The sequence below is a fragment of the Sporothrix schenckii genome (assembly GCF_000961545.1).
Source record: "Sporothrix schenckii 1099-18 chromosome Unknown Cont47, whole genome shotgun sequence".
In the NCBI taxonomy this organism is placed as follows: Eukaryota; Fungi; Ascomycota; class Sordariomycetes; order Ophiostomatales; family Ophiostomataceae; genus Sporothrix; species Sporothrix schenckii.
The window spans coordinates 4,732,126-4,749,146 of NW_015971148.1; the positions used below are offsets into that span (position 1 = coordinate 4,732,126).

The window sequence follows — 17,021 nt, forward strand, 5'->3', positions numbered from 1 at the left end:
TCCTTCGTATAAATAAAACGTATTTTTGAAAGAGTCTCAAGATACGGCGTACTCCGTACAGGAGGGAGAGGAACCAACGAGAACGAGCGCAACGAGTGCTACGCATCAAGAAAACAGTCGGTAAGGGAATGAACAAAACGCACCGCAGCTCAACGCAGTCGTGTGAATGCAGTGCTATGCTGTAAGAGTCGCTAAAGTAACAACACCTAAAACGGCAAGGCAATTTTGAAGGAACTTGTAGTAAAAAGCAACGCCAACAGACGCTTGAACAAATCTCTCCTATTCCGACATGAGTGGCAAAGGTAACATCCGCGGGAGTGGCTGGGTATTCGGGTATCAGAAATGACGGCAAGGCTTCTGAGGCCGCCATCACTGGTCGTCATACCTGGTTGTCATCCGTAGCGAAAAATCGGTATATGGAACCGGAGCGCAATTGGGTCGACATCTTGCCGTCTTCATCAAGGTCGATTGCCTGCGTAATGATTGCTAAATTGCAAGTAAAAAAAGGAACCCTCCGCGTCCATAACCAAAACGTGTGGGTATAAAGTGTTCCGAATCGTATCATCCAGTAAGACTGAGAGAGGAAAGTTGGAAGATGACACGGGGGATAAAGACGGCTCGAGCGCATGTGTATCGTCTCTCGAGATGCTGCGAGGGAATGTGTTGTAATAAACCATGGATGGAATTTTGTGAAGTGGTCATGCCGCGTCGTTTTGACGTAAAGTCGACATGCAAAGAATTCCACAAAACACCTTGTAGAAATATGACGAACCCTAAAAGGAAAGACAATAAGGAAAGGCTGTAATATGAAGACATCAACGCAAAACGGGGACCGTTCCCCCAAAAAATCGCAATGGTAAAAGCCAAAAGTGTATCGAAGGCGCCGAGTAATGACCCAAAAAGACAAAAAAAAATTCGTATCGGTACATCGAGGCAAAGTACAGCAGTCCGAGCGGGCGATTCATGCCGGAGCAAACGATGGGCAGGCCGTGAGATTCGTCGACTTTGTAACGGGGTTCCCACGATACGCACAGCGATGGGTGGGAAGACGTGATACTGCGCAGGCGCAGGCGGAAAGCTGTGTTCGCAGTTGACGTCATTGCAGCCGGTGTGCCCAAGAGGGATGCAGAGCGGCCGCCACCGTAAGCTGGTGGAACCGTAGCCATTCTTCCGCCTGTGTGGAAGCAGTAAAGCGTTTGTCGTATTACCGCCGCCATATCGTATCGTCCAATGTGAAGGACCCTTGGCACCGGCTCGCCTTTCCTGCCGCCATCAACCTCCACTTCGTACTTGCTGCAAGCCGCCGGGACCTCGTGTCTGTCATTTCTTGCCGCGACCGCCTCCTGTTGACGTGATCTTGCTTGTCGTCATGAGGTCGCCAATGTATTTCTGGAGAAATTTGTTGTTGTTGTCGAGCTTGTCGTGTTCTTCCTTGACAGCCTGGATACGGTGGAAAATCATGAGCAGCGAGTCTTGGAGCATCTTTGCGTGCCTGTGTAGAGTGTCAGTGTCAGTCGTCTATTATACAAAGTCACAGGCAAAATGACGGTGTCGGTAGGCGGGTACGCACTTTCGGACTTCTGCGCGTGTTTGCCGGCCCAGCTGCTCGAGGTCTTCGCTCGTCCGCCGTGGACTCATTGCGCGCACGTCGCCGGGATCTAATCTCGTCTCGATTGGTCGTGACGCTTCTTCGGAGTCGCGGGGCACGATGATGGTACCGCTGCTCTTGCGGTTCGGCAACCGCGGTCTTGTTGGTACCGGAGCATGGATGGTGTTGGCGTGTGTAGTGTTGCCATCGGAGGAGGTAGATGAAGAGTCGCTGCGTTCGATCGCGGGTGCTGTCGGGCGCGACGCAGTTTGGGAATCGGTGCCCTGGGCCTCCTCTTCGGGTATCGTAATGTGCGAGGTGGGAGGCTGTTCATCGTCCATGTTGACGTGTATTTTGGAAATCGGTGGGAGTAGGTACAGGAAGAAATGTGAGGCGACGTTGTTCGTTGTTCGGAAGCGGCGACGAGCTCGCTGATTTCGGAACAGTGTGTTCAGTGTTGGTTAGTGGGTTGGTCAAGCGAATGTGGGCGGTGACGTGCTGTGAGGGAGTCGACGAAGAAAAACAAAGGGCGATGCGAAGAAGCTGAGATCAGGACGCGAGGACAAGAACGAAGAAAAGAGAAATGTATCGAAGAAGTAGCTGAAGAAAGGAACCAAATGGGACAGAGATGGGAGAGCAAAATCAACAGGCTAGGGAGGAAAAACAAGAGGATGGGGGATTAAAAAAAGAGGGAGAAACAGCGTAGAAATTGATGGGCGTCGTGGGCCTGAAACAGAGAAAACAGGGTCCAGCGATTTCGTCAGCTGCCGAGTGCCAGGCGTTGGGTTCGCCACCACCAAACAGGAAACACGCTCACGCACGGGAAGTGGTGGACAGGGAAAACGTGGAAATAGATGACAAAGGAGGCGAGACGAGTATTTGACGCGTGGTACGTGGAAATCTGAAGCACAACAGTTGCAAAAGGCAGCGAGTTCACCAAAAAAGAAAGCTGAACCTTGAAAAAAGAAGGCACGAAGGAATACCGACGGAAACGAAGCTGCTCGGCTGGACAGTGCGACGTTTTGGCGATCAGAACCTCTCTTTCTACGGCGCCAAACGTAGTAGCAGTGTTTGGTCGCTGTGGTGTTGAATTCTGAGGAGTTTGCTGGCCCGCTGGGGTTTGGGTAGTCTGCGGGACAATGTCACTGGCAGGGTCCACTAGTGCTGCAGGGTCATCGTAAGGTCAAGCGCCAGACTCAGTGTGTCAGTGCAGTGTCTCTGTGGGAGGATGGCTTCTGTGGGTTCGCTGGCACTGGCTGAGCTTGAATTCTCCGTTGACTGCAAAATGACGCCAGACTAGCCGCTATTATCGGTGGGGCGGCGGAGCGTGTCAGGTGGGTGTCTTGTTATTGTTAGGGTGGAATCTCAAGGCGGGAGGGTCACCGAGCCGGTTTTTTGGGGTTGCTGGCTTGCGACACAGGCCGCAGTGAACGACGATTGGATTGCCACCAAAACGGACGTGGGATGAGGCAGACAGGCTGCCGACAGCATGCAGGTGACTTCCGGGAGAGAATCTGTGGCTTTTCGTAGTGGTGCCTGTCAACAAGCACTGTATATACCATACATCGTAGAGCCAAGTATCTTGCAGTCGCGACAAAAAAGGGGGAGGTGTGGACCCTCTTGTCGACAACAAATCAAGTGTGTGGGTTGCTTGTGGAGAGTAGAAAAATGACGGTGTTGCTCACGACAATGGAGACATACACCAAAGGAGACCCTTGCTCCTTGGACGACCGACTGCAGGCCTGTTCCCTGTCAGGCGGCTCTGGTTCTGCTTTGTAGTCGTTTTGTGCGTTTTCGAGGGTCGAATGCAGACCTGGTCGTCCAGTCTTCTTGGATGTCCCGTCGTCTTTTCTTGTTCCCGCTTGATTTGACCCTCGTCTTTTGCCGTGGGTTGGCCAGCCGAGCCTGCCGATCCTGTTTCCTTCTGTTCACCGTGTCCGTCTCGTACACTCAACTGTTGCGTTTCGGTGCTACCAGGCCTCAGGCGTGACGATCGACCACTCTCCTTAACCTCGCCTGGGCCTCTCCTGGACGGCGCGAATGTTGGAAGCCCTTGAAGCCGTTGCAGGTCGCGTAGCAAACGGATACTACTGTGGCAGTGTGGTAGGGGGTCGGAGTGTCAGAGGCAGAGAGGTAAACCGTTGCAAGCTGTCGTGACGGCTCGCACCCGCAAGCCACTCGATGGACAAGGAACGTCGGTTAGGCAGGCTCGGCAGGTATGGGACAGAAGGCGTGCCTTTGTCAGATGCTCCGTATTGTGTACTTTTTACATTGTTAAGAATGTGGGCGCCGAGGCCAGGAGCAACATCAGACAGGTCGTGTGGTAAGTACACATACCCCTAATGTGGGTAAGGCAAAGAGGCAAGAATGGCATCAGGAAAAGGGAAGGAGCACTGTGGGCCACATATGAGGTTCGGAGCCTCCATAGTCGTGGCGGTGGACGAGGAAAGCGCACTTAACCGGCGCGGCCACAGAGGGTGGGAGGGGAGAGGGGGGGCTGCTCGTCGGGGTGCAGACTTCACGATTTCTGGAAAGAGCTTATTTTGCCATCCAAGGAAGGAGCAACTATCGTAATTCTCGTCATTAGGAAGGAGAGAATGGGGTCGCCTGTGGGTAGGCGAAGAACAACGGCTCAACCGCGCTAAAGCCGATCGCAATCTGTTCAAGGATCTGGGGAATTGTGAGCCGACAGCGCGTGGTTTGTTATGAAGTATTTTCAGGGACCTAAGTTCCTAGGGGCCCTGGGGCCATTGCGACTCCCGTTGTCCAGTCCAACTGCCTACTAACGGACCGGATTCGATGGTGAGCCTTGTCCAGACGACGAACACTGGAAAGGAGTAGGGCAACACTGGGCAAGTGCAACTGACATGCGACTTGCATGTCTCACCGCACTGTCCATACACGGTGTACGAACTAGGAAACTGTTGTGTTGACATAAGCGGGGAAGCCTCCACCGGTGGGTGCTGTGGCCCGCTCCTGCAGTCGCCGGCCGCCCAAAAAGAGATCGGCGCAAATCAAGCGACGCCACTGGATGGGAATCTTGGGAGGGGGAAGATCCGTGGCCAAGTTTTTCCCTGCTTTTCAACTCAACCAAGGAGAGCGAAATAAGAATAGAGAATGTCGAAATTACACAGTAAAAGACAAAAGGCAAAAGGGACGATGCCGGGCAGAGGCAGCCGTAGAGTGGCTCAGTGGGCAGGAGTGTCTTTTTTTTTTTTGTCAACATTGCCAAATTGGCCGGTCACGGCATCGTTCCTTCTTGTCTTGCTGTGGTTGCTCGCGCAAGGAGATTACAACTCGTCTTTACGAGTCCGCGGCGAGAAGGAGCGAACAACACGAGGAATTTTCACGCAACTGCAGCGAGATGATATACTACTGGCTTCAGAGGAAGGAGCGCCCAACATTCCATGGCAGACGACAAAAGAGACAAAAAAAGAAAACGAAAGTCGGGACCTGCTTCTTCCGTCACCATTCCTTTTCAGTCTCACGGAACATGATCCCTGTACGCCTTCTCGAAAATGCCCTTCATGTGGGGTTGTCGTCTTCTCGACGGAGAATTCAGTCAGTCTGCCAATGTTCTGTTCTTTTCTGACTCTGCCTCTCTGCGCAACACTCCCATCCCTGTCCCGTCGAGTTTCTGTTGTCTTACTATTACGGCTACTTTGTGCATGATATCGTTACTTTATGCACTATCTCGAAGAAGCAGTACGACGTACGTAGTGCAGGTTCGGAGTGTGCATGCCGTACTCTTCTCCGACAAATCCTTTACGTACACTGGTCGTCCGGATGACGACCGTCAACGGCAAGGCAGCAAAGCCTCCGAGCCGTGCACTTTGAGGGTGGCTCTGGAACATGACAAGATGACGCATTCAGAAGCACGCAGGCAATATCTCCCTCCGACTGCCACATCCTTTCTTACCCCCCACACAATGCCGGAGCCCGCACATCTGAACCCATGATGTTTATTTTTAAAACTCCGCGTTGGGAATACCCTCATTTTCCTCTCATTCGTTTGCCTTCTTCACGGCGAGCTGATCTTGAAACAGAGGAGAAACAAGACGGAGACAATACGAGAAAAACAGGAGTTGAGTATTGGCTTGAAAGGGGAGCCGCGGGAGCCTATGGCACTTTTGTTTGACAGGACTGGCGCCAACTTTAGTTCACAAGCCCGCCTGGTTATTTGACCTGGTCCACCGTTGACACAGAAGACGAAAGAAGACGAAAAACTAGTACAGAAGTACCGGCAATGCAACATAGCAGTATGGCATAGACGATGAAACAAAACAAACGAACAAGCCTTCTTGCCCACAAGCCAGTGTGCCTTACCCTTGTCCCTATGGTGTCATGATCGTCACTGCTGGCTCGCCCACAGTGCGAGCTTGCCAAGACGCGCACGCGTGCACTTGGGTCTGGCATCTGCGACGTCAGGCCTGCTCCATCTGGCCAAAATAAAGCGCACTCACAAACCGTTTTAGCACTTTAACAGAGCAAGGTATCCTCATTGTAACACTCTTAACAGTGTAAGGAACCCCACTAAATAGCTTTGCGAGTACGCTTTTTTTCGTCCAGGGGGAGGCCTGGTACAGGACTGGTTTACAGGACTGGTTTACAGTCGCCTCTCACGAGACGAAGCGTCCACACCGCAGTACCCTCGGGCAGTTGATCGGCATGTTCCAGCGGCACAGCAAACCACCACTGTCTTCCAGTTGGCTGACTGGCTTCCTCCTTGCTCCGGGTTCTGCAGCCGGGCACCGGGCCTCGTTTTCCAAACACAAGAAACAGGTTTCCTGTGCACACCTTTACACAGTATATTATTAATTCTTCTTCTGTTCCGTTCCTCGGTCCCTCACCCTCGAGTCACAATCATCGTCATTGTGTTATTACCGCTGTGTTGCCAGGGCCTTCACCTGCTCCTCTGTAGGTTCATCCATTTTGCGGTGTGGCAGTCACACCCCCATCGTCCTGACCGAGGAGGAATAACACATTGTCTCTGGTTGGGTATCGCCCGCCTCTTGCACTTTAATGATTCTTGGTTCTTTGCTTTGATTTGTCTTGGTTCCTGTCGGCCACGTTTGACGTTGAAAAGCTTGGCAGCTTCTTCTGACCGACCATCCTGACCTTGGTTGTCCCTTTATTTGTCTCTGTATGCACGATCCAAGCATTTTCAAAGGGCCCGGGGGTTCCATTCGGTTCGATGAAGCAATGGCGCAACTGCCGAGAACGATGTTCACACAGGCGATACGGGCACTCTAACAACATACACGCCGAGACGTCCATTACTTTGTGCAAAGCTGCGCAAGCCGTGTAGAAGCTTACCTACGTATAACAGTAAAAAGAAGGCGAGAAAAAAAAATAAAAATAAAACGTCGGTCCCTATGATTGGCTGTGCGATTTTCGTTCCCGGCGACGGGCATGTTTGGGCGTTTGGCTTGCTCCGCACCCCTTTATCGGGAACGTAATTCTGACGTGCTTGCCGATGGTGAGGGTGAGTGTACCAAATGACTAACCATAAGACGTATTTCTGTACCCAGCGTCCGTATTTACCATATATAGCTTATATTTTTCACGTGTATCAAAAGACCTCGGGCATCAGCACCAACATGTGCAGAATGAGTATACAGCCTCTCGAAAGTATCATGACTTTGTCACTGATCGTGGACATTTAAATGCATGTATTAGCATATTTGTCTGCAGTGGGAGTACGACAAGCGAAGAAAACACTGAAGAATAGCCGCGTCTACTTGGACTTGTGAGGATTTGCTAACAGCAGCGCCAAAAGTGTTGTTCATAACAACACACTTGCCATCAAGTTTGATGTACAAACCAGGAATGTTTAAAAAAAAAACGTTTTTAAAACCAGAAGCAGATCACTACAGCTTTGACAATACCTAATTTGTGAGTTTGAAATCAAAGAAGGCCGTTGTCAAGCTCGTACCACCAAAGTGAACCTTAATTACCGCTGGTTTACGTAGGGTATAGCATTCACTTTATCGAGAACAGGTACCTCAACAGGCTCCTGTTGAAGAACATTGACAGCTGCCTTGCGTTAGTTTGTGTCGTTCGCTGGTTTCCCAGTGGCAATGTTTCCTTCCTTTTCAATGTATCAGAATCGTGATTTGCATCGCAACATCCTCGATGCAGTGATATACCGTCCATTAGGGCCCATTGGCAATATACAAACTATGTGCAGCGCATCAAATATATGACGTAATGACTTATACCCGAAGGACATGCTACTATGAAAGACGCGAGCCCCGGCCGGGTGTCCGACTCCTCCACACGGGCGTACCGTTCGAACCCGGTGTCGCAGATTTGGACTCCTGGCTTCGGCGTGACAGGCATCAGACGCGCATGCTATGGCCGTCTTGGTCTTCGCGGGTACTTGTCAAGCTGTTGTGACTTTGCCCGCGGTGAAGAGGAGTCGACTGATTGGGAAACTGTCACGGCCCTAGTGGAGAGTATATCCGGCAATTCACTTCTGCCCTGTGATGAATGAGCGGCAGACGGACCGAGAAAACCGGTCTGGCCGTTGTCACTGGCATTGTCGATCTCAGCGGTCCTGACGCCGGCAGTAAACTGTTTGCAGACAATCGATTTGAACATCCTATCACAACATGGTATTAAGGCGACGAATTGTGGAAAACTAGCAAACCAGCAAGAGACGTGGCATACCGAGGCAAAATAGAAAACAGAAAAAATAAACCATTTTGCGACAGCCGCCACACATTTTGCTTTAATCAAGGGACACCGCAAGAGCCGAGAGGTACAATACCAGGCCAGACGTGTGATGCCCGGTGCTCGACCGCGCGACAACTTGATGGCTGTGTACCAACCCACGGTGCCGGATGAGTCGTCATGGGCCCAAAGGAGCAGACAAAGATATGACAAATGGTTTGAAGAAGACACGGGACCAGCAGTGGAAGGTGAAAGTGCGAACGGCTCTTGATCGCCAGCGAACGAGAACGGTACAGCAGAGGCAGTCTCCATGATTTCGACCAGCAGTAACATTGGGAAGGATAGATGGCGACACCGATGTTGTCGCCTGCATGGGCAGTGGTTGGTCCGGACGGGTGATGTAGTCTTTTGCTTTCTCTTTCTATTTTATAATGTGCGGTTCGTTCCCTTTATAGCACGTAATTTTGCCATCGCTTCGTCGCAGTTTGCAACATATGCCTTGAAGAGACCATACGGTCTACACCTTAATCGACAGGAATGCCTGCATTCGGATTCATGGCAAGATGGTACAGCAACGGGACTTGCCTGGCGCCGGGCGTATCTACTCTACGTTACACCGGTCCGATCTAGCCGTCATCATGTGTCATGCTGCCGGTCGTTATTGATGCTAACCAATGCCGCTGCTTACCTGGGTATAATCGAACGTTAAGAAAACACAGGGAGGCGCATTGCGCCCAAATAATTTCTCAGTTGTGCTTCTGATGCATATGATTGGGCCTGGCCCTGGGCATTCCTCTGTACATGAAAGACTTGGGCCACATTTGGTCACAATTCTCAACGGCATATTTTCTTTGCCTCGCTTCTGAGGACAGGGCTGTCAATATTGTATTGGTTGTCTTATCTCTGAACCGGCCCGCCCTCTCGAATGGCTAAAAATGGCCCATCCCTGTAATGCCACGTTCCTGCCCCTTCTCGGAGCTGAATATGCTACCTAGTTAGCGCTCGGCCGAGCAGTAGTGGCCGCCAATATACCACAACGGTACAGATTATTCGGGATATCGATCAATAGTTTCTGTCAGGGAAGAGTGGATTCATGGGACAGTTGTGCCGCAGACGACGAATGATTCTCGTCAATTGCAGCCACTCTGCGCCCCCAACCCAGTTAAGGGGAAAGCCCAACAGCCGCAAAATATTGGCCGAGCCGACGCCTATCGGCAGTGAACAACGACGCGCTGGATTCTCATATCCCAGAAAGCATATACGAAATGCATGGCGTTTGCTAGAGGGCGAGAAAGGACGTGGGTGTGCATAGGGAGAGGGAGAAACGTGGAAATGAGGACATGAGGTAGGAAATGAAACGACTGTGCTGCTCACTCGACTTTTTTTCCGTCATTGTGTGCTCTACTGTCCAACTCTTTCTTCCGTCTTTTCATTTTTAAGGGACAGGGGCCTCTGAAAATACCACGCGAAGACACTCTCGATGGAGACGGTCGACGCAGTCACGGCACAGATTGCCCTCGGGACCAGCTGGGCCTACGACTTCGTCCGAACCCACGCCTCTTCCTTCTCCTACCAGCGCCTCGCACAAGACTCGCCGCCGTCGCCATCAGACAGCGTACAACGCGAGAGTTATGCAGCCAGAAGCCGGAAGGAGAAGCCATTCCTCCGCCTGGCAACACCTAGCCGCCGATGGCTTGCGCTGACGTCGATGGCCGTGGCCTTGCTGCTAATGTGCTGGGCCACGGGCGTCTTTGTGGGACGAAAGCTGCACACGGATCCGTTTGCCGAAGCACGACGCCGGCTGACAAAGGACGAATACATTGATGCCGTGATGCGGAACCCGGTCGAGGGGCTTGTCGACGTCGCACCCATTCAGAACCGGTGCCGGATGGTGGTCCAAAAGCCCGGGCTGGTGTGGCACTGCGATTACACCCAGGGTGGTCTGGGAAACTTGGGCAACTTTTGGGTCGGGTGCATGTTGTTTGGCATTGAATCGGGAGGTGAGTACGAGAATACGGGGAGGGTGGGTGGATTGTGGTACGGGCACAAAATTTTGCTTTTTGTTGCAAAATACTGACCTGACAGCCACGACAATTGTCCTCCCTCGGGTCGGCATGCGCGACGACAACAACCTCATCAACAACGGCAACCGGGGCAACACCACCGACATGTCCTTGCTGTACGACCTGGACTACTTTATGGAGACGTGGCGGGAGGCCTGCCCGCAAGTCCGCGTCGTCCACTCGGCCGACGAGGTGCCCAACCTCGAGGGCGGCCGCGCCCTGACACCGCACCAGATTCCCGGTCTTGAAATTGTGCGTCTGACCGTCGTCGACATTGGCTCCTGGCGCGTCCTGTTTGAGGACTGGCTGGCGAGGCACACAAAGCCCGAGGACCTGGCGGCCCTGTCGCCGGACAAGCCGCTGCGCGTGCTCGGCAAGGGCCTGTTGTTTGCGTGGCACCGCGCGTCCATGGACCAGCAGTTTGCCTTTGCCTTTACGCGCATGTTCCGCTTCAAGCCGAGCCTGCGGCGTCTGGGGGCCGCGGCGCTCTGGGGCCTGGAGCAAAAGACGGGCCAGCCGATCGTCTCGGAAGCCATTCTGTTCCCGGACCTGTACGCCGACATCTACGGGCCACCCATCCGCCAGCCCCTATTCACGCCAACGCGCCCTCCGCCACAGCGAGCCAACGTCTCGCTCATCAACCACCTCGAACCCGGCCGCGTCCTGCCCCACTCGTTCATGGGCGCCCACCTGCGCGCCGACAGCGACGCCGCCAAGATGCACTGGCCGGGTTACGACGCCCAGGCGCCGGTCTACCTCCACGAGGCCGTCCAGCGCAATCTGACCACCATCTATCTGGCCGCCGGCACGCCCGCGTCCGTCGCCAAATTCAAGGCCGACGCCGCCCCCCACAACCTGACGGTCTACACCAAGGAAGATGTGCTGGCCGACGACGACGATGTGGCCGCCTACCAGACGCTGACCTGGGACGGCCATGCTGTCATCGACTTCCAGGTCTTGCTGTATTCCAGCTACTTCACCGGCTTCGGTCAGAGCACCTTCAGCATGACCTTGGCGCTGCGGCGGTCGTCCATGCCCGATGCGGGGCCGAACCAGGTTAATCCATGGCGGCCGTTTACCAATGCGAGCTTTGAGATGCACCGGGACAATCTGTCGAGCGTCATTTGCGGCCTGCACGGCCAGACAATGGACATGATGTGGCCATAGAGGATGCAGTGATTTGGGGAAAGGAGGGGCCATTTGGGACACGGCGTTTACGTTTATGCGTTGCAATTGTGTTTTATTATTACTTTATCGTGTACACGGAGCTTCTTGCATATGGACTCTCACGGCTATCAAAAAGGTAGCGCTGGCACTCTTTCGGCACAATGTAAGTTCGAAACGTGAACATTGCTGCGTACTCTGAACATGCGATACGAAGACCGGCAAAAGATATACAGGGATAAACATGCTAGAAAAGAACTTCCCCCTTTCTGAAAAAGCACGAGAAGGCTGCCTATTTATGTTTTGTGCTGTTTGGAGGAAGCATTTCCTAACGCTGAAGGCCCTTCCTTTTCCGCCCCCAACTTGTCGTTCCTCGATATTGCCTCGATGTGCAGGTATGGCCCGCGACGCAACTCACATTCTCACCTGATTCCCGCCGCGGCTGGCTGCTGCCTGTTGCAGAGCCGCATCAATTATACAGTCCAAGTCCCATCACCGTCCACTGGGCGCTGGTAGTCGTTGCTGTGCGTGGGGTCATCGAGTAACAGCGTAAAGTGGCACTGCAGTGGGCGGCCCAATTCACGTATCATCGTTGCGTGACAAAATAGAGCATCGGATTCCTTGGACGGGGCATGTAACGCTGTCGAAAATCCTTATTAACAACACCCCAACGGTCGCAACTGGCAGATCTCGTCCTGCTCCATGAAACCATCCGCAGGTATCTGTTGCTGGAGGTACCAAAAATATAACATAAAGCAGTGTAGCTATAGTAGTTGATAGATGGTTGTTAATTCTTCTTCTATCTACTAACTAAAGCGACTGGTCCTTAGGCACAAAGTCGGTTGTCAGTTGACATCTAGCTAACAGGTCAGTTGGCAAAACAGGCCAAGTCAGGGCTAAGACTATGGATCCTGTCACGGAAGTTATGACCTTTACAGTAGATTGAAGATGATTGAATCTTCTTCTATCTGCTAGCTAAAGCACCGCGTGACTGGATGCAAATAAAAGACGACAGTGTGACCTGCTGATGATACCTTGTTGTGGCCGAGATACGACGTTGAAGAATTTCTGTAGCCATTGTCCTGTTCGCAATTCTTTCATCTGATTTAAGGTTGGCTTGGTGTTCAGCTAGGCGAGCTTTTCGCTTTTCGCTATAACTTCTAGTTGTGGCCACAGTCATCTTGAAGTAAAACGAGAAAGCTCGTATCGTGTTATTGTGAGGTAATGGTATAAATGAAAGGGAGTAAACGGGGGGACAACTCATCACGTGTCAATATCTTCCACAGGGATATTGACACGTGATGTACTCGCTGACTGATGTCTGATACTGTTTCACATCTCCACGTTCCAACAGCATATCTTCACAATCGTCTGTTCGTTCGTGATCATGTGTGAATATTTGTTGGTACAACATGATGATGAGAGGCGTTCCTTGTTTTATCTGCTCACGGTTATGTTGCCGGCGCTGTCGCACTCCTGATGTCTGGTCGAATATGCAAGCGACCGCATTTTGTGTCCCGGGTCCGTTGGGGATGGAATTGGATGTAGTGATGGGAACAGTGCTCGCAACATGGGAATGCTGCAGGCCGGGGCCGCCAGCGGGCCGGAGCCCGAAAATGCTGCTCTGAAGCAGCGGTAGCAGGGGAGCGATGCCAGATCGCTGGGCACTATGATGGCCCCAGCGACATCCTGGGCCAGGGGAGCGGGAGTCGCAGCGGCAGGGGCGACAGGCGCGCCAACCGCGCCCAGGTCGTCGTCGTCGACGCCGCCGCCGTGCGGCGGCGAGGGAGCCGCCAGGTGGTGAGGGCCGGGGGGACTGGGCACATGCAATATTTCTCTTCTCTCAACGAACGCGCCTTGGAAGATGCCGATGGTGACAAGGCTCCTGGAGCGGTTTATATTGACTTGACCGGCTTTACAGTCGTCTGTGAGCTGCCCATGCTTGGTGATAAGAGCACGCCATTTCTGAAAAAAGTGCATTTTGATCGTCCTCCGATCGACAGGAAACTGACAGGAAACTGACAAAAGGAGATCCTGGGGTTGAACTTGGCCTGGCATAGTGCAGACAGTCCTGGCTTGGCGCCCAAGACAAAGACCTGATAGATATGGCGCCCACATTAAGGAATGCCCACATGCCCGCTCTGGTCGAACCGGTGTCAGAGTCGAAATTCTCGGAAGATGTGGAGAGGTGGACGACTTGAGTGGTTGGGTCGTCATCGGAAGTTAACATCATGTTGAGCTGCTACTATATCAAGTCCGTCCACGATCAAATCATGGCAAGTCACTTGTGCATGAGGCGGATGGCCGCTGCCACTGTTGTGAATGGTGCCAGTCATGTTTCCAAGGAAGGCATTGTTTCTTCATTGCAAATCTGTCTCTTGGCCGACAGCGGATGGGTACAGCTGTTGAAATACTTTAAAATTAAAAGACCGACGAAGCTGTGAATAGCACCGACTGACACTCTAACTTCATCGATGTGAGCGGACCGTAACGGAAGTGTGTGACCTGGCGGTACTTCTCGTCCAAACGTTTCTATCCCCAATATAGAAGTCGATGCTTTCCGTGACGGGCCACAATGTTGTGACGATGGATTTCAACAGGAGGCCGGCAAGATGAGCTAGGCCTATGGATGTTGCCACCATTTGGTAACAAGACATCGGAGTGGTGGGTAGGCTGAACACAGAACTTGCATGACCAGGCACACGCTCATGGAGGAGTTCATGAGTTTGACCTCTTTGATGCCACGAACTGGTCTACTCAGGATCACTGGACCTGCATGATGTTTGACATTGAAAAAGCCGATGGCTAACTTGTGAGTGGCGGATGGCGTGACAATGCGAGTACGTCTTTCAATTTGAACATAATCTCTACGATGGTTGTAATTCTGGTATATGTCATCCGTTTTGCCGATTTGTTCTGGCTCCAGAAACTATATCGTGAATGTATTCTGAAGCCATGGCTGGACTGGCGAAGCACCGTGGCTTTGTCGACTCGTGGCCCTTCGTTTAACGAACAGCATTCCCTCTGCGTAGAATGCGGCGCCGTCCGTATCAACGGTAAACTGCAACATTCCAGATGATGCTATCCAGTACTGAAGATGAAATACTACTCCGCAGTCCGTATACGGTTTCTTGGGAATGCAGAGGACTGCTTGCTCTTCTTTAACAGAACGCAGGAAAAGGGCGTGGACTGCCATCCAGGTTGGACACCACGCTTTCAGAAAAGACCCGGGCATCTTGCAGGCGTGCTTTGATGCAATGTCCTTTGAGGGCCCATGCCAAGGGCAGGCATCGGCTGGGGACTGCAGGCACCGTAGGATGCGGCGTCAGGGAATGGCCCCTTCGCTTTACATTTGATTGGCGTTGCTGGCGTGGCTGGCGCGTCGGCGTTATCGGAGGTCTGGCGACGGCCGTGGATGTCCATATCATCAGCTCGGACGACCATGTCATCGTGAGATATATTTCTGGGGATGGAAAGAACAGAACACATAGGTGAAGAAATGCCTGCCCATTGTTAACATCCGACTTCTTCGTTCTGGATAAGATGTCTCCAGCTTCGTGGCGTATCTGGCTAGTATTCCCAGACATGGAGACAGGAAGCTCATAGTCGCCCGGAGACCTTGTATCGGGCTGACGTACGTGCGCGACACAAGTACACAAGAGCATTTAGCAAATGGTCACTGGTCGTGTCTAGACCGTAGTACGAGACGACGTCCGCAGACCAGGTCCGTCGGACCGTTGCCAACATACCTTGTCGGCGCGGCCAGGCCCGTCGGCCATAGTATAAAAAGACGCCATTTATCGGCGTATGGGTCTGCCTGTTCCGTTGTCTTCAAAGCGAGGACTGATGTCTTCAAAGCGAGGACTAATTTCCGCAAATCTTGGTACCAGTTTTGTTCACAAAGAAGGGCGTCAAAGTGGGCCATCCACCTGTCGCAGTTGGTGTTCAGCCATAACAACTCGTCACGGACCATTTCGTACCGACCTATCCCATCGTCGACGTGTCCGGCCTCTAAAAAAGCCTATAGCTCCGCCGTAGACGCCGGCTCCCACGACAAGACGTCTATGGTTGTAGTGACCTGGCTGCGTACGACGGCCGCGCTCGTTTGCATCTCGCGTCCGACGGATACGACTACTTGAAGATGAGTTTGTGTGTCTCGTTTGACCGGGCGTTTTGTTTTTACGTACCTGGGGTCGCGTCTATCTGGGGCGCGGCGTCGCCCGCGGAGTACAGCAGGGCGGGCACGAGCCCGCTGACCCGCCTCCGACACCGTCACCTGGCTGGTGTAGGGAGGAGTGGGCGAGCCATGGAGTGAGCCGACGGCAGGCCGGCCAGGCGTGGAGGGAGGCATGGTGATTGTGATGAGTTGAAAAGCGACTACCTTGCGAGTAGACTGTGAAAACGGTCGAGTTGCAGGAGGCGCTTGTGAGGGATGGGAAGAAAACAAGCTGTACTTTTGAAAACAACTACCTATGTTGGGTTTCTTGATGTCCGACTGTATCGCAGACAACGAGGGCATCACTGGCATGAAATCACCGCAGCAGATGTTTCACGCTGACATTGTGACAGGTGGCCAGGTGTGCAACATTAAGTGAGTGGACGTTCAGTCAGAGGCCGTTCGTACCGAGCTCCATGGGACAGGGGGGCATATCTGCATACAATTCATTCTTTGCCCTCATCTTGGGTAACAGTTTGTTAGTTGCTTTGATGGACGTAGCCAGCATCTCAATTTCCCCCCTTTAGTTCCGCGCAAAATCAACGCAGGAAATTGTCATGCTCCATAGTAGAATGGCTCTCATCATAGGGTCTTGGTATGATTTGATAGTTTGTCCTTGTTGTATGAACCGTAATGGGAGATGACTTTCACTGCCTCCCAGGTAACGCCGGCAATAATTTCATACTTCCTCCGGATAAGTGGGGTTAACGAGGTACGACAGCACCGCCGATATGGCCGTTATCATGCGGTCCGTGGACATTTGTGTCAAATTTGGCACCAGTGCAACCATTGCGAGTATGGACATCATCACTGCATAAGGTGCAATTGCCTTGGCTGTCTTGGTCTTTGCTCTCGTCTGCTGGTCCAATAGTCTCCCTGCGGCGGCACCAACAGCATGTCGTCCCAAGTTTCAGAGCCGCTTTCGATATCTCGACAGAGTATCTGAAATCCTGATTGTATTTATTTCCAAAGCAGGACACACTCGGGTTATTAAAGTTCCGTCTGTTCCTCGGTGTTGTTTCTTCTCATGTGTATGCCTCGCTATCTTCGTTCCGTCTTTTCAAAGCCATGCCGGGGCGAACACCTCGACGTCGTGGACGTTTGGCCAATACTCGCAACCAGTATTCCAAATCATGTCGGCAGCTGTTCATAGCGTCTTGGGTTCCGCTTACCGATAACGCTTCGCACAGTGGCCAACTCCAGATCGAGAAAACTGGTGCTGGAGAGGTTTCCATTCCACCATGGTGTTGAATGTGGTGGTTGTGGGCGCTTTCATAAGACAGAAAAGAGCACATAGCCGGCGTCATCATTTTAC

The 17,021-nt window shown here is 52.5% G+C and overlaps 5 protein-coding genes across 5 annotated transcripts; 1 reads left to right on the forward strand and 4 right to left on the reverse strand.

The window, feature by feature from the left end:
- Nucleotides 1–1,320: 1,320 nt before the first annotated feature.
- On the reverse strand, nucleotides 1,321–1,929 carry SPSK_04575 (bzip transcription factor; the record flags this gene model as incomplete). Its single annotated transcript, XM_016731377.1, has 2 exons — nucleotides 1,321–1,492; nucleotides 1,571–1,929. 2 exons carry the CDS (start codon nucleotides 1,927–1,929, stop codon nucleotides 1,321–1,323), a joined length of 531 nt encoding a protein of 176 aa, XP_016586017.1.
- A 7,814-nt stretch (nucleotides 1,930–9,743) lies between these two features.
- SPSK_04162 (uncharacterized protein) lies at nucleotides 9,744–11,493 on the forward strand (the record flags this gene model as incomplete). Its single annotated transcript, XM_016730973.1, has 2 exons — nucleotides 9,744–10,263; nucleotides 10,349–11,493. 2 exons carry the CDS (start codon nucleotides 9,744–9,746, stop codon nucleotides 11,491–11,493), a joined length of 1,665 nt encoding a protein of 554 aa, XP_016586018.1.
- A 1,434-nt stretch (nucleotides 11,494–12,927) lies between these two features.
- On the reverse strand, nucleotides 12,928–13,470 carry SPSK_04598 (uncharacterized protein; the record flags this gene model as incomplete). Its single annotated transcript, XM_016731399.1, has 1 exon — nucleotides 12,928–13,470. The coding sequence occupies one exon, from the start codon at nucleotides 13,468–13,470 to the stop codon at nucleotides 12,928–12,930; it is 543 nt and encodes a 180-aa protein (XP_016586019.1).
- Nucleotides 13,471–14,706: 1,236 nt separating this feature from the next.
- SPSK_04525 (uncharacterized protein) lies at nucleotides 14,707–15,463 on the reverse strand (the record flags this gene model as incomplete). Its single annotated transcript, XM_016731329.1, has 2 exons — nucleotides 14,707–14,953; nucleotides 15,240–15,463. 2 exons carry the CDS (start codon nucleotides 15,461–15,463, stop codon nucleotides 14,707–14,709), a joined length of 471 nt encoding a protein of 156 aa, XP_016586020.1.
- Nucleotides 15,464–15,511: 48 nt separating this feature from the next.
- SPSK_04696 (uncharacterized protein) lies at nucleotides 15,512–15,841 on the reverse strand (the record flags this gene model as incomplete). The annotated part of the gene is made up of 1 exon (XM_016731494.1): nucleotides 15,512–15,841. One exon carries the CDS (start codon nucleotides 15,839–15,841, stop codon nucleotides 15,512–15,514), a length of 330 nt encoding a protein of 109 aa, XP_016586021.1.
- Between the last annotated feature and the right edge of the window lie 1,180 nt (nucleotides 15,842–17,021).